Raw genomic sequence first — 27,204 nt, forward strand, 5'->3', positions numbered from 1 at the left:
TTTTTCCTTCAACTTTTATCCAGAGAAATAGCTGTCCAAGTAAAAATACAAAGCAAAAGCTGTTTTGTTGAGGTCCAAAATAAACAGGAACAAATCAAAGTGGTAGGCACAGGTGCACCAAAAATATTCAGTAATTACCATTTCTTTCTTCTCAGTGGTGTTCTGATGGCCTGCATCTTTGAGCGGTGCAGATTATTAATGTTCCGTAGCAATTTCTTCAGGAATCACTTGCTGGCGGGTTAGAAGAGGACTGTCGACTGAAGCTACTTTGCTTACCTTGACTTCTGTATGACTCATTCAACCCCCCCAATGAAGCTAACAAAAAACAACCAAAACAGGTTTTCTTTTGTATAATCTTCTCTATGGGAGAAAAAAGCATAAACCAAGGGCAGAAAGATAAAAACAATCTTGCTTGATTACGGGGTTAGATTTGAGCATTATGCTCTCCTCTGAAGGAGCCGACGTCATTGACAGTATTTGAAGGGAACATCTCTACTTCCCATCTCCCTTAATCGTATCCTTGAAACGTTAATCAAAACTAAAGCACGTAATCTTTTTTTTTTTTACAGAGGGGACAAGGTTTCCCAGTCTGTCTGAGATGCTAAGCCTGCTGCAGTCCCCGCTGGCTGCCAGCGTGCTCTGCTTTCCTCCAGGGCTGAGCACAATTACTGGGCAGCACCGTGGGCTGGCAATGAACCCGGTCCATCCTCCTTTTCCCATTAGAGAGTGCTAACCTTCCAGCACGTGCTCTTTCTTCAGCAAAACCTTTGTTTTCAAAGGTCATATGTTTTTTCTTCATATTGGGTGCGATAATTTTGAGAGGGGTTTTTGGCCTCTTTTCTATTGCAATCCTATTAATTGTGTTAAAAAGGATGCTTATTCAGTGTTTTGGGACAACAGTTTTATGTGATTGTGTGATGGGGAATTAAGGAAGGTCCATATTTAGCTCTTCTGCGCTCTCATTTATGTATGAGAAAGACAGAAATCTACTTTAAGCTCAGAGAAGAATTAGCATAAGAATTAGCATTTTGGATGATAAAAGCTATCACACATGAATGGGTTGCTTCTTAAAATCAATGAAATAAATTAGACTCCCTGTTTAGGAGCATCTGGCACCCTTAGAACCTAGTTCATATAATGATATCTCTGTTTATTAAAAAGAATTATGTAACAATACGGTTGATTTATTTCAAGATGATTGGCTTAGCAACTTAATTGGACTATGCAGTATACCAGAGCAAAAAAAATAATTTAATTAGCTCATTCATTTGTGGATAACTGGAAGCACTGTGCATCACGCTCGGCTTTAAAGGTGTGCAGCCGTTAGATCCTGCACAGAACCAAACCTTTTCAACTTCCACAGAGACCGTCTTCGCACCTACAGGACCATCAGCACCACGCTGATGTTCAGGCATTGGGCCCCAGTCAAAGCTCACAGAAACCAGCAAGATGTTTCCTTTGAATCCAAAGAGCACCCGATGACTCCTTGCAGATGAAGGAACCTTCCTGGAGAAACAGCAAGACAAAAATGTGCCTTGAAGAATAAAGCTCGTTTTCCCCCACTGTGGTCTCTCTTCTTCCTTGAGCTGAAACTCCCACCTTCCAACACCTAAACAGTATTAACATACCAGAAAATTAGCATGCTGTATCCAAGTTTTGTATTCATCCTGGTGCAAAGTTTTATTTCCTCTATTTCCAGGGTGACTACTTATACATGAAAAACACGCTCTTGCAACACCATTTGACTGCTTTACGAAGTTACCACCTCTCAGCTGAGACAGAACAGTATTTTTTTTAATTATTATTATCAGTGAACCTCTTAGTAACACAAAAATAACAGGGTTATTTATTGAAATGTGTTCAAATTACTTAATATCCAAATAGTATTTTCAGAATAGCATTTGACAGGGGTTCAGATAACTTTTAAGATCTCTCCACTTTATTTCAGTTCCAAATGCAGCTTGTTGTGTCAGCCAAGAGACTGCTGTCTTGGGGGCAAATTCCACTTAAGTGGAGTTAATCACATCAGCATAAGTTGTTTCTATACTCTAGTTTTACACCAATTTAAAGAAAATTAGAGGTTTGGATGTTGATTTCTCTTGTGTTGTTAACTTAAGATACTCTGAGTCCCAGATGATTTCTTTTTCCATTTCTATAATTGAACGCCAAACCCCCCCATTCTCCCCCCCCCCCCCCAAGCACACAGAAAACAAGACAACAACCTAAATTAAAATCAGAGTAAGGATTTGACTTAAAACATAAAACAGAAATATGGATGAAATTCCATACTTATCGTGCCCTGTTGTACCTAGATACTGCTGCACATCTGGTACGTGAGATAATGCACCGTTTAGAGACCATGGTACGAACACAGAAAATTGGAAATGAGTTTCAAGTCTTAACGCTACATTTCTTTACTACTGGGAGCAAGTAAGGCCCTGTTTTTCACTCTTTTGTAGGTTGTGTGATTTGATTCCCTCTGTTTGTTTGCTCTGTAAATAATGTAGGCATGAAGGAAATCAGAAAAGGAATGGTTCTGTAAGAAATATTTTATGCGGCACAGCTGAGGTTTTTTTTATAAATTCCCAGATTGTATACCAAGGTTTAATTATAATATTAGCCACAGCAAAAAATAAGAGATGCTCAGCTGAACCACGGGTGGAGCAATAAAAAACACATGTATCGTTAATTCATTTATCACGTCATATAAATAATTAAAACCAAAGGCAGTGGTTAGCCATTCTTGACCTGCAACAGAGTATATTCTCTCAGGACTACCTAGTGTTATAATTCGCTTTTGTCACGATCACATGTATCAGTTATTTGCATGAGTCTAGCCTGTAGCTGTCAGACAGAAGTTAAATCTGCAGCCAGCGTGCTTTCCAGCTACTTCTTACTGAAACTCGTGATGGCTGCAGGGGTCTGACTTCTGGTAGGGAATGTTTTCCTCATACGTTCATGCAAAATGCAAGACTTTTATTACAAAAAAATGACCCAGGTGTAGTACATTTAGCTTTGGGCTTAACGTACAGGAAATCAAGTACATCTCTAAATGTAGAATATCAGACTTTATCTGACCTTTTAGTGCTCACATTCTTCCAAATTAAATGCTTTCTCTCAGTTTTGTGCGTGCATGCCTGAATGCCCGTTCACCGATAGTGGGGAATGAGAGGGTTTCCATGACAAGCCAAGACACAGAAGAAGAGACTGGCTGTCTTTAATGCAAAGCCTGGTATTAGTGACGTCCTCCCAGCGTACAGCACCAGGCGGGATGGCACTGGGGAGGAATACCACCAGCAGGGAAGCTGCTGGCGCATGGCCGACCCCCCGTTCCTGAATCCAGACCTGAGCGGGAGCAGCTCTCGTACCTTGAGAAGAGAGGAGCAGTGGTGGGAACATCATGGTCTGGCTACGAAGCCAGGAAAGCAGCATCCTAAACCAGAGAGAGGAGCAAACCAGCAGCATAGCGACCTCTCCTCCCCCCTCCAATCTGTGCTACGTTTATCCTGTGTATTGACCATGAAGACCAGGGGAGAAAAAGCAGCAAAAAGTGAAGCATGCTGTTGGCACCCCGGAGAAAACATCTCCTCCTGAGTATTGAGCAGCAATGAAGTGCACATCAAAATTGTTTAGACATTTTGATCCATATTCAGCTATCAGAATTTTGGCTGAAATTCAGCTAAGCCCTAAGCAAAGTCAAACAGGAGCCACATGCATCTTATCTACACCAATGAGGTGTTGTCCTTTGCTGACTGGAAGGAGATCGGCCAAGATTTTCTTTTCTGGAGCATGATTTGGAAATACCAATTCTCTGTTCAGTGAAATAATGTATTCAAGCTTCTTGTTCTCTGAATGTAGGTGATAATAGTCCTTGTTTCTCACTGCGCGTGGCTTGTGGATGGCAAGAAGCTGCTACACCTCAAACAGAAGCTGGAAGATTCCTTGCTTCAACCCCAGCCAAGATGAACAGGGAAGCCAGATTAGTTGCAAATTTCTGAACCAAAATCTGTAGCACACTAGCATGCCTATACTCTGGCTAATTTGGTGGTCATGCCTGGTCCAGACTAAGTTTGTACTGGTGGGTGATCCAGGCACACGGGGAGCTGGCACGGGGCTGTGCTCCCTTCATCCTTATCCCTGCAGCATTGCAGGCGGGTAGGACAGACAAACAAGCCCTTCCTGAAATGGCTCATCACAAGCAGCTGGCACTTTGATAGGTATCAGAAGTTGTAATGTTATTTGATGTAACACAGTTTATTGGCCTGATCATGGAGACTCGGAGATGTATAAAATCACATTTTTATTACTGATTCAGTCATGCACATACATATTTATGGACTAAAGAAAATCTTTGTAATTGACCACATAGGGCAGCACATTCAATTTTAATACAAAGGATTACTGGCTGTCCCTGTAGAACCACCTTTTGTATCCACAGGAGGCAGTTTAAAACATTTACAACAGGGTTGCTTTTTTGTCCGTTGTATGCTTATTACCAGCTTTGGTCTGGGCAGCAGCTACATTTGGATTTGTTTCCTTCTTTGATCGCCACAATCTGTATAAAAACATGCATTAGAAACAAGGAGGAATGTGTGACTTTTTAAGCCTGACTTCACTTACACTTCACCAGTTCTTGTACCTTCTGCTTACCCGCTCGCATCTCATCTCTCTTGCTTTAAAAACCTGCTCTTCCTAACCCCAAATTGTTTGGGTTTTGAGATTACTCATGCCACTTGTTAGTATTCAGTCCCAAACCCATTCATAAATTGTGGTTAGTTTTTTTATACAAGCTCAGAATTTGGCTACTTAATTAGAAAGACCTTATTTCGTATTAAACCCTTTCAGACACAGACAGTGCGTGAATTAAGCCGTGACCGGTAAGTCTTATTTGCAATTATGGATTCTTCAGAACTGGCTCGTTCTGCTTTTTAAAAAGCGGTGAAAACTGATTACTGCAGAGTGGCTATTTTCAGAGTAAATCTTAAATTATCAAACTCCATTTTGGAAGCAAATTCATTACCTGTCAGAGAGCTCAAGACTATGGTCAATTGAAAAAGAAAAATCCCAAAAGAAATTTGAACATTGAGGTGCAGAAGGAACACTTTGGTTTTGTTTTTGTGCATGGTCAAGGCCAGGAGCAGGGAAGAGAGTCAAAGGGGTTGTTAACAGAGCAATGTGGATAATGTAGGCATTATCTAAAGTTTTTGGGGAAAAAAGTCTGCTGTGAGTGAAGCCAACAGAGCCGAGATTTCTCACTGAATGCTTATCCAAACTGACCTCATATTTAGGCCTTCAGAGGTTTTGCAGTCAAAGGTTTGGGATACCATTTGCTGTTCCAACACATGGATCCACTGAAATTTGCATTCCAATTTGCATTATTCATGGTAACACAGGGAAGACTTTTTAAGGTTATGCTTTTATGTAGCCTTTCCTCTAAAACACCTTTAGTATGCATCTGAAGAGAGCGCTTCCCGCTGTCGTGTTTCTAGGATCGTACATTATCGAGGGTGTATGTTTTAGACGTGTGTGCCTTGAAAGCAATGTACTAAAGTCCCATTTCCCCCGCCCACAGTCCTCCAACGGGTGATTTATCTGCTTTTAGTGCTTGTTTCACCAACTGCAAGCACCCTGCTAGTACAGTTCTTTCATACAACCTGAAAATGTTATTCTTTATATGCCAATTGAAATACATCAAATGCATCGTGGGATGAGACCAAATTAATACTTGGGGTTATGTGCATAGTAATTCACAATAAAAGAAGGATTGAAAGATGTAAAGATGTGTTGAATGTATTCCCTTTTTGTTTGATACAGATACAGCATATGTGGAGTAAATAGGTTTGAAATTATATTTTTATATGCAAATGACAGCAATTTGTATTAACTCCTATTGTGCTAGAACATAACATTTTCATCTGATGTAAGCCTTTCTTTCTTCAGATCCTATTTCTTTTCTTCCAGTGCATGTACAAAGATCCTAGATATTAAACATCTCTGTAAATTACTGAAAGGGAACAAGCCAGGCACGTGTTGTGACATTATTCCAGTCGAACTGGATATCAAACTCATCTCTTCTCCCTTTTTTAAACCCAAGTCATGGATTTATTATATGAGGGCAGATGACTAACCAACTTCTAATTAAACCCTGTTAAAACTTACACGGTGACTGGACTTCAAACTTGGACCTCATAATTTTTTAAGTGTCTCAAACCTATCATTTAATTTTGGAATTAACATTTCATGTACCTAGCACTAGTCTTGAATGGGACTAATTATGGTTTGTTTGTTTGTTTGCTTTAAAAAATTAATGAAAAAAGCCGAGTTTTTAAATGGGTAAGTAGCTAAAAAAAGGTTAAGGAAAATGTTTCCTTTTTGGGAAGCTTTTAATTTAGAAGGGATTTGACCAACTGATTTCAAACTGTTCCCCAAATCCTCGAAGCACAAACAAATTCAGGCTGAAAGGAATTCTGTTTTTCCTTTTCTGGAGGACATAAAAGATGGCTGAATAAATGAAAAAGGATTAAAATTGGATTTCAATAGGACCTTACAGTATGAAGTCACTGTTACCATACCATTACGCAGCGCACAATGGCTTCAGGCGTGGCTGGCTGCTACTAGGCAAAGGCTAATATTGTTTCACCTTAAAACTTAATAATAAGGCAGCTTCAGTCAATGATTTTCTCTTCTTTAAGAAAGTAATTCATTTAGGAAAGCAGCATGCATGCATGTGTGTAGGCAGCAATAAAGTATCTGAAAGTGCCCCAATGCGCTACCTCATGCTAAGTGGTTTGAAAAGGAAAAAGATTTTAATTTAATTTAGAAAACTACCGTGGTCTTTCACACAAGCTGTGAGGAGGAGAGAAGCTGTGAGCCAGCACACCACTGCTCCCCCGGCAGGCGTGAGGACAGGCAGCTCCCAGCCCAACCCCAGCTTCCACACCTGGCTGCATGGAGGGGAGGAAGGCAAACCTCGGCCCTGCCTTCATCCCGAATCAGTGCGACGGAGTCATCTCTGCCAGAGCAGGCAGGGAAAGGCAGCGAGAAGGGGCTGCTCGGTACCCCCCAGCAAGGGACTGGTGTTCGGCGCAGTCCTGGGAAGGCTACACCGCTGTGCTAGCCAGGCTTTTCCCAAAGGGCCTCCACTTTATTGAAAAGACGTAAGTGGAGGAGCTTCTCCCCGACGCGCGACCCTCATATCTGCCTACCGCGCTTCTGAAGCAGCCTCGGCCCCGGCGTTTGTACCCCTTCCCTCCCCAGGCAGCCTAACCCACAACACACAGCATGTCTTGTTGAGCGGTAGGTCATCTTTTTCCTCCATATTGGTAGCAATCCAGCGTACTCTTGTTAATTCCCACGTGTTTCTATCATAAAGCTTTTAAGCAGAAATATTTTTCTTAGGGACATGCCAAGAATGTATGGAGTAGCGCCCACAGCTAGCAGTGGCTTGGGTCTGACTGCTCCCCTCCCTGTGCATTAACAAAAGCGCACAGGGGAAGCAGGATTTCCAGGAAGGTACATCATGCTTGAAGTAAACAAAGAAATGTGTTTTCTGGAAGAAAGCTTTGAACTTGAGATTACTAGTCATTCCCCCCCATCCCTGCCCAGCTGATGGACTCTGGTACATCCGCACATTCTTCAAATAGCAGGAGGATTCAGGAGGAATCGCCAAGAGTCACTGAATAACCCCAGTTAACAGGTTCTTTAGCAGAGAGGTATCGCCCAGGGACTTGGGGTGGCCACAGCTTTCCCAAGATGTCGGAGCAGAAAGCACTTGTGGCAGCTCTTTTCAACTCCCAGCTTTGCACGCTGAGCTCTGTGGTGTCCCTAAGCTGTGCTTAAACCGCGGTGTGAAAGTGATGCGAGTTGTGCTCGGCCAGGGACGCGGCAGCTCTCCGCGGGTACCACCTCGAGCCAGCTTGGCACCGCACGGCACTGCAGCCACGCAGCGTGTCCTACCATCCCTCCCGCAGGACCCTGTCTGAGCCAGGAGTGGTGCCAGGAAAATATCTGCATTTTTTTATTCTTTAAACTGAGCATTTCCTCCCTAACCCGACAGAGAGTTGTGCACCCTCTGACAACATGCGCTTAATGAAAGCGGAGATAAAGTTCAGAAACTTGGAATTTGTTTCAGCTCGCTCTCCCCTCGCTACAGTCGTCTCCCATTACAGGCAGCAGAGTTTGCAAGCGCACGGTATCTTCCAGGAGTGGGTTCTTTATCTCTATCCCGTCAGTGACAGGTTGTTAGGAAATGCAGCCTGCAGTGAAGCAACGCAGAAATCTTATGCCTTATTTAAATAATGGTGTTCATTGCCTATTAAAATGTAACTTCTTGCTTTAAAATAGGATTAATTAAAATGTACAAGAATGCAATTCAGTTACATTTTATGCTTCAGCCCAGTGCATACTTTTCATAACTCATTCCCAGAAGTAATATTCAGGGCAGCACGGCAGTCTCAGTTCTGCCATTAAAAGCACAAATGACTATAAAACCTCTTCTTTTCAAAAACTTGGCTCAAGTATTGCCATTGTTAGATTTTTCATAACATATTACTTTGGTCATTACTGTTTTGCAAGATAATTGTATCGGTGATCTAATTTTTGACAGTATCCAAAGTGGCTGAAAATAGTTTGCTGCAGCACCTTTGTCTTTTAAAGGCCATTTGGGGCTTGTTATTTTAATCTTTGTGCAGCCTGATTTATCACTTCAAACATCTGTCAGCTGTGCTTTGTCTTGAAATTGATAGTGATAGTGTTACTGATTTTTCAACAGCAGCTGTTAGAGGTTCATTAGTTAGACTCTCGAAGGGAGTAGATAACTGTAATATTTTTCTTTGTTAATCATCTCTTACACGTTGTAATAATACAGAGCTTGAAATCTGCTAGAAATGCCCAGCTTCTCTCTGTTTCTAACTTGTCAGAAGCATCCTTTTATTCATTTAATCTGGCTCAATTATTAAAACTTTCTTCCTCATAATGCGGTAAAAGATTGAATAATGGCACGTGAGTAGTGAGATAGAAAATCAGCCTTTGCTGCATCGTACTTAGCCTGGAGGGAGGTCACTCAGGGTCTCAGAGTTCGCATCCAAATATGAATCAACTCCGAAGATGAAATTAAGGGCTGCTCCGTAACTGATTTTTAATTTAAAATTTACAAGGCATACAAAACCTCGGTGACAATGTCAGTAAAATCAGGTTCATTTCTAACAGATACAGCAGTTTTCTGTTAATGCATTTTCCCTACCACATAAAATAGTCTTAATGGTTAACTATGATTCTTAAAACATTTCCCCCAAAAAAATCCTTGCCTCTAGCTGAGTGCCACAGTGACTCCTGCTAGGAGCTTCGAGGGAGCCGAGCATCTGTGAACGCTCCTGCAGCTAAGAGCGTATCAGTGCTACCGCTGGTTCAATCGGCAGTGCTCACCAACAGATAATTACAGTTTGAAATTAGTATTTTAATGAACTGATCTCAGCAAATGTAAAGCAAAATCTCCCAGGCATTAAAGAAATAAGCAGGAGGGAAAATTATTAACTGTAAAGTTCGACAGACGGATGGTCAGCAGGTGCTGTCTTGGCAGAGGAGTTGAGCGTTCCCCTTCCAATTTGCGGTAAGAGGAGGCTTGTTCAGGTTTTGGTCCTGCAAGCTGCAGAGCAGTGTCTGCAAGTGGCACGGTGACTTCAGGGGAGATTGAAAACATCTGGGGCACCTCTCAAGCTTTCCAGGTGAATAGAAATGTCTTCTAAAAATAACTAAATCCCAAATCTTCATCCTAAAAGCACAAGTCTCAGTCCCGTAAGACAATACGTGTGTCCACAGCACCAGTGAAGCTCACTGCAAAATAGATTGCAAGAGTGCAGCCTGAACTTCAAGGAAATGTACGCAGTGACTCAAAAAGCACCTGAAAATCAGTTCCTTTTTATATGTTGTCAGAGCATGAATTGTGTTTTCTTCTTAAAGATGGACAAATACCTTGATCTGGTTTGCATCAGGCACCACGGTCATGCCAGGTCTAGGGAGAGGGTTGTGTAGAGAGCAGAAACAGCCAGCTAGAGTTTCCTGCTTGAAGACCCCTGCCAAAAGAAGTGTCCCCCACACCACAGCCTTGACATGCACTCGGACGGCCAGAAGACACAGGCCATCACCAAACGGGAACCCACACGCTCAGCTCAGGTTTCATCTTCTCCCTTCCAGGTACCAGGATTAGAAACTGTTCATGAAATAAATGCACATTGATTTTTGAAGTCAGAGTTTCAGCTTTTAGCCGTCTATCTTCAGAAGTCCCACCTAGCTAGATTATTCCGTTAGTATTTCATAGACTCGGTGACCTTTTTATTTTATTTGCTGAAGGACAGTCAATCTCTAACACAGTTCAAGACACTGTGCAGCCGGTTAGGGGGATCACTGACCCACTCCGTGACAGCATTCCCTTGTCTGTCCTGTTGTGAACCAAACATTCTTCTTGAATATTCAATATATTTTTATATGTGTGTGTATATATATGTGTGTATATATATATATATAAAAACTAAGATTTCTATACCTATCATAACTGAATTAGATATTTTTGTACAAGACTTTTTTTCAGATCATTCACAGAACGGTTTACGTTTATGTTACCTCTCCACATTTCAAAAAGAGCTGGATGCCTCATATATAGCAAAGAGAAAAACTACTTAGTAATATCAGACCAAATTATAAGAGTCGTTCCTTTACAAACATACAAATAAATATTTTCTATCTCAGAGATGTCTGTTTTAGATTTAGGGGGAAAAAAACCAAACAAGTAGAAAGAGGTGAAGTCTTCAAGAGTAGAATTTGTGCACATTTTTTGGCAAGAAGCGTTTCTCAGAACAAATTTTCTGTTCTCTCAGCAAAAAGGTAGATCAATTCAATGCGTGGATATCATTTAAAAGATATCTATGCTCTAAGCAGTTTGTCCAGTTGAGGCTGGAGGGAACACTTCAGATAACCTAAAACTACTCGTCAGGGTTGCGGGAAAGACGGCACATACTTTCCACAAATACATTTTCGAAAAAGGAAATCCTTGTGGGCTTTATTTTTCATTTTCACTCTTTTTTCTTCTGCTGCTTCTTCCTCCCAATTTTGTTTCTTTACTGAAGTGCTGTTTTAGTAAAACACTGTTTTGTTTTCTCACAAAAATTGGAGAATTTTAAAGTGATTTTTTTTCTGTAAAGTATGATACTGAGTTTGAAGTATCTGTTTCGGTTAAAAATATGCAATGAAATCGTAGCCTGAACTGGAACTTCTCCCAACATACCCCTTTGGTTTAGATTTGTATTTTTGTCTGTGGGTTATTCGGGTATTATAATCTCGCACTCTCATTAAAGATTTCTACCTGTTACCTTCCCTAGCCTTTAGGTATGTACAGACGTAGCTGGAGATCTTTGTCTCTCAGATCTTTTTGAGGAAAAATGGCAAAGCACCTTTCAGCAGTGCGCCGTGAACCGCACTTCATTAGCTTCCCGTACGCCTGCCGTGAGAGCAGAAGAGGAACTTGCCATATTATAGGATGGAAAAATAGTGCTGAGTCGCACGTTGGCTTTCATGTTTCCAATTTATGTTTTCTGATTTACCTTCGGTGACAATTTGAAACTCCTGAAAGGCAAAAGGCTAAAAAGTGAAAGCAAGCTTCAGGCTTACCCTTATTGTCGTGTCTCTTTCAGGTATTTAAGTGTGTACTTGTGTTTAGCAGTATTAGTTGACTTTCAGACAACGATACATCAGAAAGTATTAATATTCACAATTAATATACTGATATATAGTTTTATTCTGTCATTCCTCATTTTCTTTCTGTCACTTTCCTATTACGCTGCTCCGACACTTTCCCGGCAATGCTGAAGACCAATGCCTTTGGAGGAAGCCCCATCACCACTCACTGATAGCAGGACGCGGTACAGCAACGATCGGCTTCCCTTCTGTCGGTGGGGATGCTAGTACAGCATCCCTCTGCAGGGGGGAATTTCTTTGTAGGATTAATTTACAAGCAGAAAATTTAATGGGCTGCAAGGTTCGATCACGAAGGCTTTTTTTTGTGCTGAAGCAGCTTGTCATTTTAGTTCTAACTACAGGAGACAGGACAACATTGTTAAGACAATCCAATTATATTAGCTATTGAACAGGGGATTTCTGTCCACCTTTTCCAAGTGAAAGAAAGTAGCAATAGCTGCACTAGCCTGTAAAATTTTCGAAATTGCAACCCCCCCCTAACATGACCTTTGTTGGGGGGGTTTGAGAAGTCTGGGTATTCTGCCACCGTCCAGCTACAGTTCAGCGCTTCTGACAATCCACTCCCTGCTCTGCAGTTTCCCCCTGTAAGGGCTATCTTTGCTGAAATTAGCACGGTGAACCCCGTAGTCCCTCTTTTTGATTTAGCCTGTAAAATTTTCCAAATTGCAACCCCCCCCTAACATGACCTTTGTTGGGGGGGTTTGAGAAGTCTGGGTATTCTGCCACCGTCCAGCTACAGTTCAGCGCTTCTGACAATCCACTCCCTGCTCTGCAGTTTCCCCCTGTAAGGGCTATCTTTGCTGAAATTAGCACGGTGAACCCCGTAGTCCCTCTTTTTGATCCATTTTAAAATGAGACAGAAATCAAGCAGGTGAACTCTGAATTTCCGACTTGATTTTATCTTTGCACCAGAGCATTTCAAAGAGTCTGTCATTGCCCAAAGGAGAGAGAAAGCCAGTCACAACAACTAGCTGGTATTTATTTATTTACAGTTTAGCAAGGGAGAGGTGGTACAAGCATAGGAAAGCGTTTCAGGTGCCTGGAGAGCAAGGGCATCCTCAGTTACAAGGTTCAGCCTCTCTTCTGAGTATTCACACCCCCACCACCCCCATTAGCATGGGTGAATGGCGACAGCAATTTCTGTGGTCTCTTCATTTACGTGGGGAAATAATTAATTCCCAGCTTTTGACAAATGTAACGAAACTGGGATAGTTGCTCAACTAATCAAGCTAATGGGCAGGACCTTTGGTATTATTTGGGTCCCGCTTTTGCCAGCATACAGCTTGCACCTCTCCTCTTTCCTAGGCTGCAAACTGCCAGCACTGCTTCCAGAGCTGCATAGGACACAAAGACCCTGCTCTCAGCCTCCAGTTGAGATGTCTTTTGTCATTTCTTTTGTTTTCTGAAGTTCTGACAAAAGTACGTCCCTGCTCACTCTGTTCCTTCCCACCTGCCCGGTGCTCGGAAGACTATATGCAACACGGACGGCACACGGGCTCCTCATGGGTCAGACCAGGTACCTGCAGGTACCTAACTACCACGCAGGTAGTTAGCATCACCAGGACCTGGGGAGCACCATCGGCAGCCTGCAGCCCCTCGGGCTGGCTGCCCGTCGGCCACCCGCCGGGGAGGGGACGGTCACCCTGAGCACCTCGGGGTCCCTCACCAACGGCACCATAACCACGGCAGAAGAATTTGTCTCAGGAAGTAAAGCAAGCAGCCAAATATGCGGCCATGTTTTAGCAGTCCCTTAATCTCAAATATTTCAAGTAATTTTTGTACTTTCTTCACAACTGAAATAAAATACAGAAGTTAGTTGTATTTCTTTGGAGCTCTCTTGTTATTTTCCCAGTATGAGAGCCACACACCCTGCTGTCAGGCCCTCAGGTATTCACATACTCTTTTTAACTTACAAAAACAATTTCTAATAAGTAGCTTATATCAACTCCTCCATACTTACCTAATTTAAAACACACCTTCTGAGAAAAAACACAAACTCCAAACCGCGGCAGGATGTTACATGCTGCCTACAAAGCAGTGTGCACGCTCCATTTTCACCTGCTGCAGCTACTGTTGTCTAATTCCCGTTGGCATGGGGGCTAGTTGGCTGGGAGCTGCAGCTGATTGCAAAGTCAGGAGGAGGAGGAGGAATCAGTGCAAATCTTAGGACCTGCCTGGAAATGAAAGATTTTTGATTCAGTGCAAAACAACTCCTTGTTTCTTGGGGCAGGCTGACCTGCACAGTTTTGTTTTCTCAAGGGAAATCCAAAAGCTTCCCAGCAGAATTTTTGGGAGAAGGGATCAGAAATCAAAAATTTCCAAGCAAAAACCTGAGCATGCATTTGGGCAGCTGAAGATCGAGGCATCCTTAAGGATTTTTTCTGTATGGTAAGCCACCTTGTTAATTCACAGCTTTCATTCCTAGCAAAAGCTGCAGTGGTAAATGAAAGTTAGTCCACCTTACAGTTACAAAAGCACATGGGCTTATAACATCCTGCAAAATAAGGCTGTGACTAGATGGAACAAACATGGCTCTTTTATACAGCACCGCTAAAAGAAGATGTTGCTTAATTCCTGAATTCCTTGAAGCATTCCTGACAGCAATCACATCTGCTGCCATAAAACCCATCACGGCCTCTGCCTTTGGGAGAAACGTATTTAATAATCAGTAAAGTTCAAGCTCAGCTTGTTGTGATGAATTATTAGAACCCGTCATCATTTTCTTGCAAAAAAAAAAAAGGGCTATAATGGAACACAATTTTATGTTTTTCCATTTAATTGATGACGGGCTGAGTTTTTATTAATCTTTCTGGGCTCCAGTGTAAGATGCTGAAAAAGCTAATATGAGATCATTGTATCTGGTTAATGTGTGTGCTTTGCAAAATTGATAAGGCCTGTCAAGACATAAATTATTTAAAATTTGATAAATGTGTTGAAATCATTGAATTTTCAAACAGACAAAGCAGAGCTATTTCTTTTCCCCCCACCCCCTTCAAATGGAGGTTTTTGTACAGCCGCTCAATGATGCTGCGTTATCCTTGCAGCGCACGGCTTGTAAGGTACTGAAATTAGCACGAGGAAGCCAGAGAAATATCCTATGCTGCTGCAGTGGCGACACGAATATAAACCCACGAGATAACAGCCTCAGGGATGGAAGCAGCAGAGAGTGCGGAGGCCACTGGAAGCCTCCCAGTATGAGTTTTTCACTGGTGGAACTGGGGGCGGGAGGAGGTTACCGAGTACCACCTCCCTCCTACCACCCCTTCCTCTCCCTCAGTGGGATGAAAAGCTCACAGCAGCACCAGCGAGCAGCCGAATGGTGCTTCAGAGCTGTTTATCCCAACAGACCTGTTTATTTCAGCTAATTGCCGAGAGTTTTTAAATGATTCCTGGCAGAGGTGAAGCTATAGAAATGATTGCTGGTGATTGATGAATAACCTGGATAAAATTCCCAAAGCATCAAAACGATTAACTCTTGCACGGGTACACCTGCTTGTGTTTAGTGCCTTGCCCACAGAGAAAGGTGTGGGAGCAAGTTCAAGATGAGCCCAAATTTATTTGGGCAAATAGAGAAAACACAGCATTTACTGATACCAGTGTCTCGTTAGCGCAGGCTCGCTTCTCAAAAATAATTCACAGGGCATGTTCTTTAACCCTGTGCTGCTCTACCATGGTCAGGATCATTCATGGAAGAGAAAGGTTTTGAAGAGCAATCACAATCTTTCAGAGAAGCGCATGGGAAGAACCAATGGTTTGAAGTTTAAAACTACATAAATATAAACCCCATCATACGTTGGTTTGAGCTGTTCTTGTGGTTAACGTAGCAAAAGAAAACAGCAAGGCACGCTGTGGATTCTGTACATCTCAATGGGTCCAAGATTATGTCACTTACTGGAAAATATCTACAGTCTAATGGAAATTTTTGGGTAACCGGGTGACATTTTACAGCTTCTGTAATACGGAAAAAGATTAGGTGATTTCTTCTGTTTGGAAATTGATGATTTGGAGGGAATGAGAAAATGCAGGTGCAGCAGAGGAGAACTACAGCAATAGCCATCTATTTAAATGTATACACTAACTTCCCTAAGCTAGTATTTTTCAAATACCCTACTAGCAATATTTTCCACTATAGAGAAGCATTATATTGAAATGGGAAGATGCTGAGGAAGTAATTTTTTCCAGCATGTGCTGCATTCTTTTAATACAGGTTTTTTTATTTCCCAGAAATTGCTAACCAACATGACTAAACAGCTGAACAAAGAGCATCAGCCTATCCTTGCTAATAGCAAAAAGCTGTCATCAAGCGAAGGGCCTTTGCGATGTATGGAGGAAAACGATGCGTTAGAGTTCGGTTCTCTTATATTGCAGAAAGCTTTATTCAAAACAGAAAAAAAATCTGCACACGCACAAAGAAGGTTTTACATTAAAAAAGCACAAATATTATTCACATTTCTGAACAATGCACCCTCGTTCCTGCCTCTGCGCTGGGCACTGAGCAGAGCCAGGCGGTTCTTTGTTAGACACCTTTTTACTGAACATTTGCAAAACACAACAAATGTACTACCCAGAGCCTGCAAAGTCCCCTTCCCTGCAACCGACTGAGCTGACAACTCCGTCAGCCTCTGAATCTCGTTCCTATAATGAAATCAGTGAAACAAGACGGCAGTAGGATGAAGCAGAGTCAAGAAGTAAGGCTGTGCGAGATGGGAGAGTCCTACAGTCTGCAAGCTATTTCAAAGAGGAGGAGGAAAAAATGACTCGCATTAAGTGTAAGGTACAGTTTTCAACAGTGGCTAGTGATTGCTATCTAGGCCTTAAAGAGGAATATTACATGCTTATAATTCAACATATTAATAATTTCGTGTTCCCATATTGTGAAAGCTGTTTCGTTGCCACATGAAATAGTCCACGTCACTGTAGCTCCGGGGACACGTTTCATTATCTTATGAGTACACCTCATTCAGTGTAACGCATAAATAATTAAAAGTAGTAGTAGCTTAGCACCATGCAACTCTGCAATTCCACCATCATGGTTTTGAAAGAATCGTGGCCTAATACCTTATCGATGTGACAATCCCGCCTGGTTTTAGCATGCATTAATGTTTCCCACCCTTCAGCCATCCTGAACCTTATACCTACACATTTGTTCTTTTTATATCAGAGCCTTCTGAAAAAAGCAGTTCAGAAAGCAATGCTCTGCTACCTCATTTGGAGTGAGAGCCCCCTGAAGAGACATACATTGAGTATTACCAGTAACACATGACTCAATGCCCCCTAGATCTCTTCATAAAAGGAGAGGGGAGAAAACCAAAAGAGCCATTGCATGGATTTCAATAAACATTGCAAAAGAACAGTAGCCCAGAAGGACAATTACATGTGTTCCTGTGCCCTTGCCAGAGGATAGAGCTGGGTGCAGACACGAGCGAAGTTAGAACCTCCTGTGAACCAGGCAGCTTTGTTTCTATGTATTTCTCCTTAAAATTTCCAACCACAATTCCCTCCGGCTCAGTTGCTAACAGCAATACCAACTATAGGTGTCCATGGTTTTGAGTGGTCATTAGCATTTTAAGTAGCAGATCATTTAGCTGTGCAGACCCAGAGAAAAGTTTCTGGTATTTCAGCACTGCCAGGCCCCTGGTCCCAGCTGGCATCTAGAAATGCAGCAGAAAAGCCTTTTTTGTGCTTCTAAAGGCCTTGGGTCAGTTTTGGGGTGAAGGATGGGTGAACGTGTGCATCAATTCTTGTTTCATCTGAACGGAGTCACTTCTCCGCAGCAGGGGAGTTATTTCCCTGGCAGTGGGGATGGCCAGCTGTTCTCAGCAACACCCGGCTGATTTTGAGCTTGCGAGCAGGCTTAAAAGTGGCTGAAGAACCATGCATAAACATGACATTGCTTCACCAGGAGCTTTCCATCACAGTGGAAACGATGCTTCCCCCAGCACCGTTATGACAGCGCTATTTGTGCTGGTACAGATAAGCATCTGTCACTGTTTCCATTAGAATCTCCTATTTTCCTGGGTTCATAGCTCAGCCATAAAAAAAATGTAGCGTAGAGGCAGAAAGTTGACATACAAGGTCTCAGGCTGAGAGTGATCATTGTTGTCTTTTTTTCCCCCTTTTCTAATCTGAAGAAGAAAATAACATATTTCTGCAGAGACACACCTGACCACTACATTTCGATCCAGCCGTAGATTTATTTAGCAATAGCGATGGCTGCCTTTCACCATTCAATCGTAATTACCGCATTAGGGATGATCAAGAAGAACATGCGGTAAGTGGGTTTGGGCTCTGGTTCAGAGCCTATTGCGAGAGAACAGGCCCCAGTGAAGATTAAGGGCTTTGAAGTTTCTGATCTTTGCCAGATGATGAAATGAAAAATTGAAGATTATAGAAATAACAGTTGAAAAATATATAAACTGAATACTGCTAGGAACTAAAGGTGTAGAAGACCCCTTTGGGCTCAGGAGCAGAGGGAAAAGCAAGCCCGGCATTGCAGTTTCCCTAGTGAGACAAGCAGCACAAAATCCCACCCCATGAATTCAGCATCAGCGCTCGGTGTTTCGACTGCTTTAGGGGAAGCTTCCACCCCGTAATCTTGCTGTAGTTGCCTACTGGATAGCTGGATAGTGAAAACCCCATCCTGTGCGGTAGTAATACCGGGAGCCCACCATCCCGATCCTGGCACTGCAGGATCGGTGATGAAGTGAGAGCAGCGTTCTGCTGGGAGGAGGAGGAGGCGGCAGCAGTTTGGGGATGAGGACAGTGCAACACTGTTCCTTCCCCTTTTAAGCGCCTTCTCTTTCTGTTCACGCATTTTGTAAGAATAATTGCAGCTGGAAAAGTTTTTCTTTGTACATTAGGATGATGGTGTAAGACAGTCCTGAAGAGAATAAACCCTGAAAACACATTCTCCAAAACTTATATTCAAGCTTTAAAAGACCTAAAAAGAAAAAGTTAGATGATCATTTCTAGCCTGTTGAAACACAGATCCTGCTTCTGACCTCTTGAGCATATGCATTTTCAACAGGCCTTCTCTCTCACGGTGTACAAGAGGAATGTACATGGGCAATGTGTTTCTACATTAAATTGGAAATCTGCTATTTACTGAGGCCTGCGTGTTTGACTCTGAAATCTAACTCCATTCTGTCGCTACCAGAAGTAGTTATTTGCTTTCCGACTGCAAACAATTTTGCATTAGACTTAGCTTGGCCTGGTCACGTTTCTGAAAAACGATGAGATGTGCTCTGCACTTCTTGAAGGTTAGGCCTTGATAAATACAGGCATCTTAGCACCTGAAACCAATGCACCAAAAATACGGTTATTTTTGCGGTCTATCTCAAATTAAGAGCACAAATGGGCATGCTAAGTTTGGAAAAAATGGAAGAAGCAACACAAGAAAAGACAAATGTATAATAAACATTATATGTATAATATATATATAAATGTATATATATAAATATAAAATGTATAATAAACATTTGTAGTACACAATTACAACACCAGAAGCAGCTGAATAAGAGAGGGCTTTAAGCTTATAGCAGTTGGGATGTTAAGTGGGGAGAAAAAACCAAAGGGGAATGGAAAATTCTGCTTTTCTATTTCTCTCCATCTTTTAGCAGAGGTGCCACTTGCTCTTCAGGTCCTCCAGCATCCTTAGACATGTCCTTACCTAACAAATCTGTGAGGAAAGGGTGTCTGTCCCCAGTGCTCAACCTGTCCAGAGATTTATCCGTTTGTCCCAGTGGATGGCTCCCATTGAGCTTTTTGCATCCTCCGTAAGCTATTTTGAGTAAAATCCTTGAGCTTTCATGGGGTAGCAGAAATTACTCATTACAGTAGCCCACGTGACTGGGCTGGTTCAGACCCTGTTGATGTAAAAAGAACTATTAATGGCTCCTTTTGTGTCTTGGCAGTTATATTTTCACGTTTTGTACAATTCTTTCCTTCTGTTTTGAAACAGGTATTTTGTGATGCTAATCAAGTCGTACAAGCCACAGACGTGCTGGACTGGGAAGACAAGGATGCTGCAGAGACGCTGGTCGACAATGTTGTCCATTCCAGGATCATCAATCCTTTACGCCTGTTTGTTAAGCCATCTCCAGTACTGAAACACGGCCAGGTGTCCTACTCGGACAGCATAGAAAACTTTTGGGATTGGTTGTCCAACATCACGGAGGTTCAGGAATCTCTCGCACGAACTAAACGCAGACCTATAGTAAAAACTGGGAAATTCAAGAAAATGTTTGGATGGGGCGACTTCCACTCTAACATCAAAACTGTTAAGCTGAACCTCCTGATCACAGGGAAAATCGTCGATCACGGCAATGGGACCTTCAGTGTTTATTTCCGACATAACTCCACAGGTCTAGGAAATGTTTCTGTAAGCCTGGTGCCACCTTCCAAGGTGGTTGAGTTTGAATCGTCTCCACAGTCAACACTGGAGACCAAGGAATCCAAGTCCTTCAACTGCCGAATTGAGTACGAAAAAACAGACCGCGCGAAAAAAACTGCCTTGTGCAATTTCGACCCTTCAAAGATCTGCTATCAAGAGCAGACTCAAAGCCATGTCTCCTGGTTGTGTTCCAAACCATTTAAAGTCATCTGCATTTACATCGCTTTTTACAGCGTAGATTACAAACTGGTGCAAAAGGTCTGTCCCGATTATAATTACCATAGTGAGACTCCCTACTTGTCCTCTGGCTGATACCATCGTGGGTAACTGTAGAGATGCAGCATCAGTCGTCAAAATAAGCATTTCCATTAACCTTTTGGAGAAGAATATGTTTTCCTATCAGGTTAAGAAGTCTTTAAAAACTGTAGCTGTGTTTGTGCTGTATCGTAAATAATCAAACTATTTATGTAACAAACATTTTCATTTGAGACCACTGCATTTTAGCTCTCGTCATTAATAAGGGAACTACCAGGCAGACACATGACAAAAATCAAACAAAATTATGTCGGTAATGAACATCGAGCTTGAAAAACAGGTTTTTTTAAACCAGACTCGATGGCAGAGAGGTGGTCTTGTACTTGAATTGGACAGCACTTAGCAGGATCCTATTTCTCATTGGGAACTTTAGAAGATGACAATATAAAGAACAAAAGATGAAGCAGACTCCCAGCTGTTTATATACAAAATCCAAATAAACAGCTCTCCCATCAATTTCATAAAGAATGTTACACTCGCGGGGCTCAAGGAATCAAGTCCAAATACTGAGAGAAAGTGCTATTTCTAGGACAAAAAAAAAAAGGAATCTGCATTTCTATGAGTTGTAGCAGTTGTACGTATTCATTGAAGTGAAGAGTGAGTGGTTCTTCCTTCAGACTTCTTACCCATAGATATGCAATGATGTAATTAGACATGGATGAGCTTTAGTGTAACAATCTAGACCCCCCAGGTGTGCAGGTTTGGTGTACGTTTCTTCCTTCCATGGTCACCATTGGTTTTGATCCTTCTCAAATGTTTTCACACACACCAGTACTAGTTTTACAGTGATAGAGAATATCCATACCTTGGAAAAAGATAATCTCTGTTTAAGTCTGAGAACAACAGGGGCAGGCTTCCACTTAAGGGAAGCAATTATCTTGCCATCTAGCCCTCTTAGCACTGCACCTTAGCAAGGAAAACACATCACAGCATTAGGACGATACCTGAACAACACAAGCTTTCTGCTTAATGGCACCCGGTTGTCTTCCTTAGCATTGCATTGCATACCTTACGTCAAAATATTAAGCAATGACAAATAAAGAGGACAACAACAACAAAAAAAAAATCTATGCATCTTCGCCTCATAAAGCAGATTTCAAGCAATTGCTATCGATACAAAAATACTCAGCCCGACTTTCCCCTAGTACAGAATAGCATCACCCCACCGTAGTTAGTGACGAGAACGGAGGGTCCGGCTGTGGTTTGGCTTCAACAGGACAGAAGCTGCTCCCACTGCAGTCAACAGCAGCTAGCTCCAGCGCTGCAGCTTCAACCGTCAGTCCCCTGCGCTTTCGTTGGGTATTGATTTTGCTGCTGCTGCCAATTTGCTATCGTAGTCCTTTGTGATGGTTCGATGTCACAGGTCCCCTGGAAGAAGCTGGCTGAGGAAGTGCTTTTTATTGCCTACAGTCAAACTTACATGCAGGGTCCAAGAAGGTACATGCAGCTTAAATAAAGTACTATTAAAATACTCTGTTCAAGTGGCGTGCACCCAGACAAATGGCTATGACAGCTCAGAAAGACTCGCTCATGAGATTAATTCTGATTCCCTTGGTGAAGTCTCATACAAAAAAATTACTGTTAAAAATATATTACAAGTAACTGGCTAATTTGCTTTTCTCTTTAGGTGACAAATTTAAATGTGTGGTTTAGTTTGATCAATAATCTAACGTTTTCCTTCATCTTATTTCATACAGAGCCTCTCTTGGTCTAAATGATGTTTTTTAGTTTGTCTATTACTGTTGATTCCTACAAGATGGTCTACTTTGTATTCTGTATAGCGTGTCCTCGTTCTGGCTGTATATAAGCTCGGATTTATTGCTATGAGTTCCGTGGTTGGTGCTTTTGTAACTTAGCTGTAAGCCATGATTTTATTGCCATGTATTTTTACTCAGCACTGTAGGCAATTAAAAGAAAACCCTACATGCTATTTATTGTAGAGTATGTGGAAATCATGTATGTATATACACTTAAATATGTGTACATATACAGAATATATGTGTACATGTATTTGTATGTAAATAAAGAGAGTTTGCTAAATCTGGCAAGCACTTGCTTGTGGCATATTTGATTTTTTTTTTTTTTTAATGTTGTATATAGAAAGACACAAAGTAAAACTAAGACACTGCAACACATCACTGAACTATTTTCCCCAGCTGGAATTTGTTTTTCTAGGAGATATTTAAGTATGCGCTGCAGTGAACTGTGCTACAAGCCTAGGCAGACTAAGTTCAATAGCATTTCATGATATTCAAGAAATGAAGTGCATGTTTTGATGAAGACAGTCGTGAACTGTTTAATAATTGCGCAAGGTACATCAAAGTAAAGGGGTTAGTCTAAATTAGGAAACACGCATCAGCTCCTCCCCAGCAGGAACGCGCCGGGAGGTGCGGCAACCCGCTGCTGATTCAGCCCTTGCTCAGTTTCTCATGGAAAGGGGAGCTGGATTCTCCCCCTGCACAGACGTCCTCTCGCTGCCACACATCCCAGGCTGAGGTTTCCAGACCTCAGGAAGACAAACCAGGGCCTTGAGCAAACAAACATCGCTCTGGAAACACCCGGAACGCCTGGGCCACGTGGGGATTCACACGGAAAGGCTATTGTGAATCAAGAGACAAAGTATTTTAACAGGTTTAACACCCGAGCTTCTTGAGCACTGAGAAGACATGCACCCAAAACCCAGCTTCTGACTCAAAACAACTCTCGAGCTCTCCAAGCAAGGCCCAGGCTGGCGCCACGCCATCGGAGCAGCGCTGGGTAGAGGGAGCAGCAGGGAAACGGAGCCCGTGACAGCAGGAGGAGAGGGTTAAGCCAGACCCTGTCAGCCTCGCCACCCGGGGACCCAGCTGCAACCGCCTGCGTTTTTTTAATTGTATATAGAAAGACACAAAGTAAAACTAAGACACTGCAACACATCACTGAACTATTTTCCCCAGCTGGAATTTGTTTTTCTAGGAGATATTTAAGTATGCGCTGCAGTGAACTGTGCTACAAGCCTAGGCAGACTAAGTTCAATAGCATTTCATGATATTCAAGAAATGAAGTGCATGTTTTGATGAAGACAGTCGTGAACTGTTTAATAATTGCGCAAGGTACATCAGAAGTAAAGGGGTTAGTCTAAATTAGGAAACACGCATCAGCTCCTCCCCAGCAGGAACGCGCCGGGAGGTGCGGCAACCCGCTGCTGATTCAGCCCTTGCTCAGTTTCTCATGGAAAGGGGAGCTGGATTCTCCCCCTGCACAGACGTCCTCTCGCTGCCACACATCCCAGGCTGAGGTTTCCAGACCTCAGGAAGACAAACCAGGGCCTTGAGCAAACAAACATCGCTCTGGAAACACCCGGAACGCCTGGGCCACGTGGGGATTCACACGGAAAGGCTATTGTGAATCAAGAGACAAAGTATTTTAACAGGTTTAACACCCGAGCTTCTTGAGCACTGAGAAGACATGCACCCAAAACCCAGCTTCTGACTCAAAACAACTCTCGAGCTCTCCAAGCAAGGCCCAGGCTGGCGCCACGCCATCGGAGCAGCGCTGGGTAGAGGGAGCAGCAGGGAAACGGAGCCCGTGACAGCAGGAGGAGAGGGTTAAGCCAGACCCTGTCAGCCTCACCACCCGGGGACCCAGCTGCAACCGCCTGCGGCCTGTTCTCCAGCAGAGCACTGGGAAGAGCTGTTGTGTCTCACCTGTAAGTCCCCCCAAGGAGCTTTCCCGCCCCCAAACCTCCTAATGACAGAGGAGCGACCGTCATCAAACCCGCTCAGCTCCCTCCGCACCCAGAGAACACAAAACAGTTCAGCGAAAGCCAAAGTTCCCTCAAAGGCAAAGGCAACGGCACGGAGGGCCCGCGCAACCAGGAGAGGCTGCCTTTGGGGACGCAGCGTTTGTTTTAACACAGCCCGAACGTTTTCCCCGGGAGAAGCGAACCCTCAGCAGCAGCGTCTGACCAGCGCTCTGATGCTTTGATGCTGGGGCGACGGGAGAAGCTTGCGCCGCCGTCCTCCCACCAAGCCCTGGCACAAGGCGGCAGCTGGAGCAGGAGGAGAGGGAGGGAGCCTTGGTACCAAAACCCATCATGCCGGAGGACTCCCCACCACGCATTTTCCAATCACAATACTTTAAAAATCGACTTAAAAGCATTACGGTTTTTTCAGATGAATTGTGAGAAAGTCACTGCAAAAAAGCACTTACAATCTTACCGCAGTCAAAATGAGATTAAGAAGGAATTATTTACACCTAGCAAGGTAAGCAAAATACAATCCAATGAACCAAAGGAAGTGACAGACTTCATTAGGTCAAGTTTCACACTGCCCCTGTAAACAGAACTAAATTGGATTTAATTTCACACGGAACAAGCCATATTTAAAAACAAACAAACAAACATTTTCCTGTATAACAGGTGACTATTTTAGACAAGTTTCAAATTTCAGTGATTGTTCCTCTCCATGACTCTTATTCAAAGGATTTTAAAATAAAAATTTGGAAGACTAAATACCATTTTTAGAAAGTGTCCCACGTGGGCAATAATGACTTATGACCACGGCAACGTAACCTAAAAAGTTTTTAATATACGTACTTTAATTTCATCCAAATCTCAACAGTATGGTTTTGCATGCATTTATATCAACGCAAATAGGTATTTAAACTCCTTACTAAATACACTTCCTATTGTTCTCCCCATCCCGTGGATATACATATAAAAATCCCAGTAGAAAGCTAATTCATGATACACACATAAGCATCAGCTTTTTGTCTTTAGACGGCCCACCGTACAGCGCTGCGGGAGCCAGGCGCTTTCAGTATTTTCTTTTTTAATTATTTCAGCTTGAACAGGGAAGTAACTTAGTTTGGTTTTCCCTTTCCCCTCAAGAATTTCACCCTTTGGATCCTCAGCCTTTCCATCTCCTTGTAACCCTAGCCGGTGGTCGGATCCTGCCCCGAGCTCCTCGGCCTCTCAGTCATCGCAGCGCCGGCGATACTGCGCTGGGACCCGGGGCTCTCTGCCCGCCTCGCCGCCTGCACGCCGATTCCCAGGCTCTTACATCGAGCGGCCACGCTGTGCTACAGCGGCGAGCAAGACAGGAAAAAAAAGCAAAAAGCCAGGCGTTGTTTGCCGCGAGCTCCCTGGGGCTGCTACGTTTTCTTTTCAGGGAGAATTTACTAGGCGGTGCTGAAAGAGCAAACCCCTGAATAATCCTGATGCAACTGGAAAAAACTCTCATAGCAACTAGGCGAAGGTGTTCAGTACACATCAGCATCCTCTGCTGCTTTTTGGGTTTTTTCCCTTTAATTGTAATTCAAGGACATCAGAATTTGCTATTTGTTTTATGCTCTGTTGACCAGCATAATCTGGATAATGTTTTATTTATAGTATAATAATGATTCGTCATTACCACTGTCCCTATACAAATATGCACAGTTGAAAAGACAATAACAAGTCGCATGTACTAAGTAGCTCAACGAAATACACATCAATCAAGTAGATTTTTAGCTGTAGGGTGTCTCGTTTGAAAAACTAGAGACTTTGCCATTCCCACCTCTGACTCTTGTGAACACGCACCTACCAGAAGCAGCTGCCACCTTTGTTTTAAAACTAGCAAATAAAATGACATTTCTCACGTATCGGCAACTAGCACCATACTGTACTTAGAGGATATTGCCTGTACTGTATTAGGCAAAAACCTAGGAGTTAGCGTAACCCCCTCAACAGCTTTACAAAAACAAAAATCACGAATTTATATCACGGTCCCTGGTGGATTCAGGTCTCTGGAGTCCGTGAACAGAAGCTAAACCACGCGTCAGCAGACAGCTCCCTATTGCCTACGTAGCCCAGCTTGCTGCACGTGCAAGGAACGCACCGGCTCCACAAAAGAGGGATCCGAGGGACTGGTTTTACAGAAGAAGAGTTGAATTGTCATGAAACATCCCACTTTTCGTCAAACCACACCTCACTTGGAGGGTTGCTGAGCACAGGTCCGCAAAATCTGTTCGGATCTGCAGCGAGAAGTGATGGAAACTGAACGGAGTCTGCTGGACACCGCCGGCAGCACGGCACAGCGGCATCTTCCTGCCGAGACTGCTGCGACCGACCGTGTCACGCAGCGCTCCAGCCCAAAATACCTGGGAGTTTTCAGTCAGGAGCAAGCATCCAGCTGTTGGTACTCTCAAGCAAGAACCCCAGTCATCTAGACTAAATTTTGAAGGGGGAAAAAAAAAAAATCACAAAAAACGCTTTTCCAAAGATGTAATTCAGTCTCCAAGGGGGTGGGGAATTACAAAAAATGCTTTTCCAAAGATGTAATTCAGTCTCCAACTCAGCATAAACCCAGCATCAGCTGCAGCCCAATTAAAAAGCAATTACGTTCCTAAGAAAACAGTTTACTCAGGGATAGGAAAAAAGAAAAATCTACCTACATGAACATTGGTGGGACTCTAAAACAAGACTCCAAAAGAAATATCAGCACCTTCCTATTCAACAGTAATGAAACAGCCAAGCAGGTCAAACAGACAGTATTTCTTGCACTGCTCTCTGCTTTTGTCCTAAAGTCATAGAATCATTGAGGTTGGAAAAGACCTCTAAGATCATCGAGTCCAACCGTCGACCCAACACCACCATGCCCACTAAACCATGTCCCTAAGTGCCTCATCTACACGTCTTTTAAATACCTCCAGGGATGGGGACTCCACCACTTCCCTGGGCAGCCTGGTCCAATGTTTAACCACTCTTTCAGTAAAGACATTTTTCCTCA

General features: G+C 42.9%; 2 protein-coding genes across 2 annotated transcripts in view; one reads left to right on the plus strand and one right to left on the minus strand.

The window, feature by feature from the left end:
* Positions 1-368: 368 nt before the first annotated feature.
* Positions 369-27,204, minus strand: part of SPOPL (speckle type BTB/POZ protein like) — a 62,332-nt gene continuing 35,496 nt past the window's right edge. Inside the window, exon 10 of the mRNA XM_009279673.2 lies at positions 369-1,506. Coding sequence (XP_009277948.1) covers positions 1,221-1,506 — 286 coding nt within the window. The 3' untranslated portion in view covers positions 369-1,220. The remainder of the gene's footprint in view (positions 1,507-27,204) is intronic.
* On the plus strand, positions 15,988-22,497 carry NXPH2 (neurexophilin 2). Its single transcript, XM_009279953.1, has 2 exons — positions 15,988-16,069; positions 19,662-22,497. The coding sequence occupies exons 1-2, from the start codon at positions 15,988-15,990 to the stop codon at positions 20,450-20,452; spliced, it is 873 nt and encodes a 290-aa protein (XP_009278228.1). The 3' UTR covers positions 20,453-22,497.

This window comes from Aptenodytes forsteri, unplaced genomic scaffold, assembly GCF_000699145.1.
Source record: "Aptenodytes forsteri isolate BGI_AS27 unplaced genomic scaffold, ASM69914v1 Scaffold11, whole genome shotgun sequence".
NCBI classification, from domain to species: domain Eukaryota; kingdom Metazoa; phylum Chordata; class Aves; order Sphenisciformes; family Spheniscidae; genus Aptenodytes; species Aptenodytes forsteri.

Bases quoted from the DNA above. Each gene is read 5' to 3' on its own strand.
- NXPH2 (XM_009279953.1), top strand. From the start codon at position 15,988: ATGACTAAACAGCTGAACAAAGAGCATCAGCCTATCCTTGCTAATAGC. The intron at 16,070-19,661 runs GTATGGAGGAAA...GTGTCTTGGCAG, and splicing joins AAGCGAAGGGCCTTTGCGAT to TTATATTTTCACGTTTTGTA.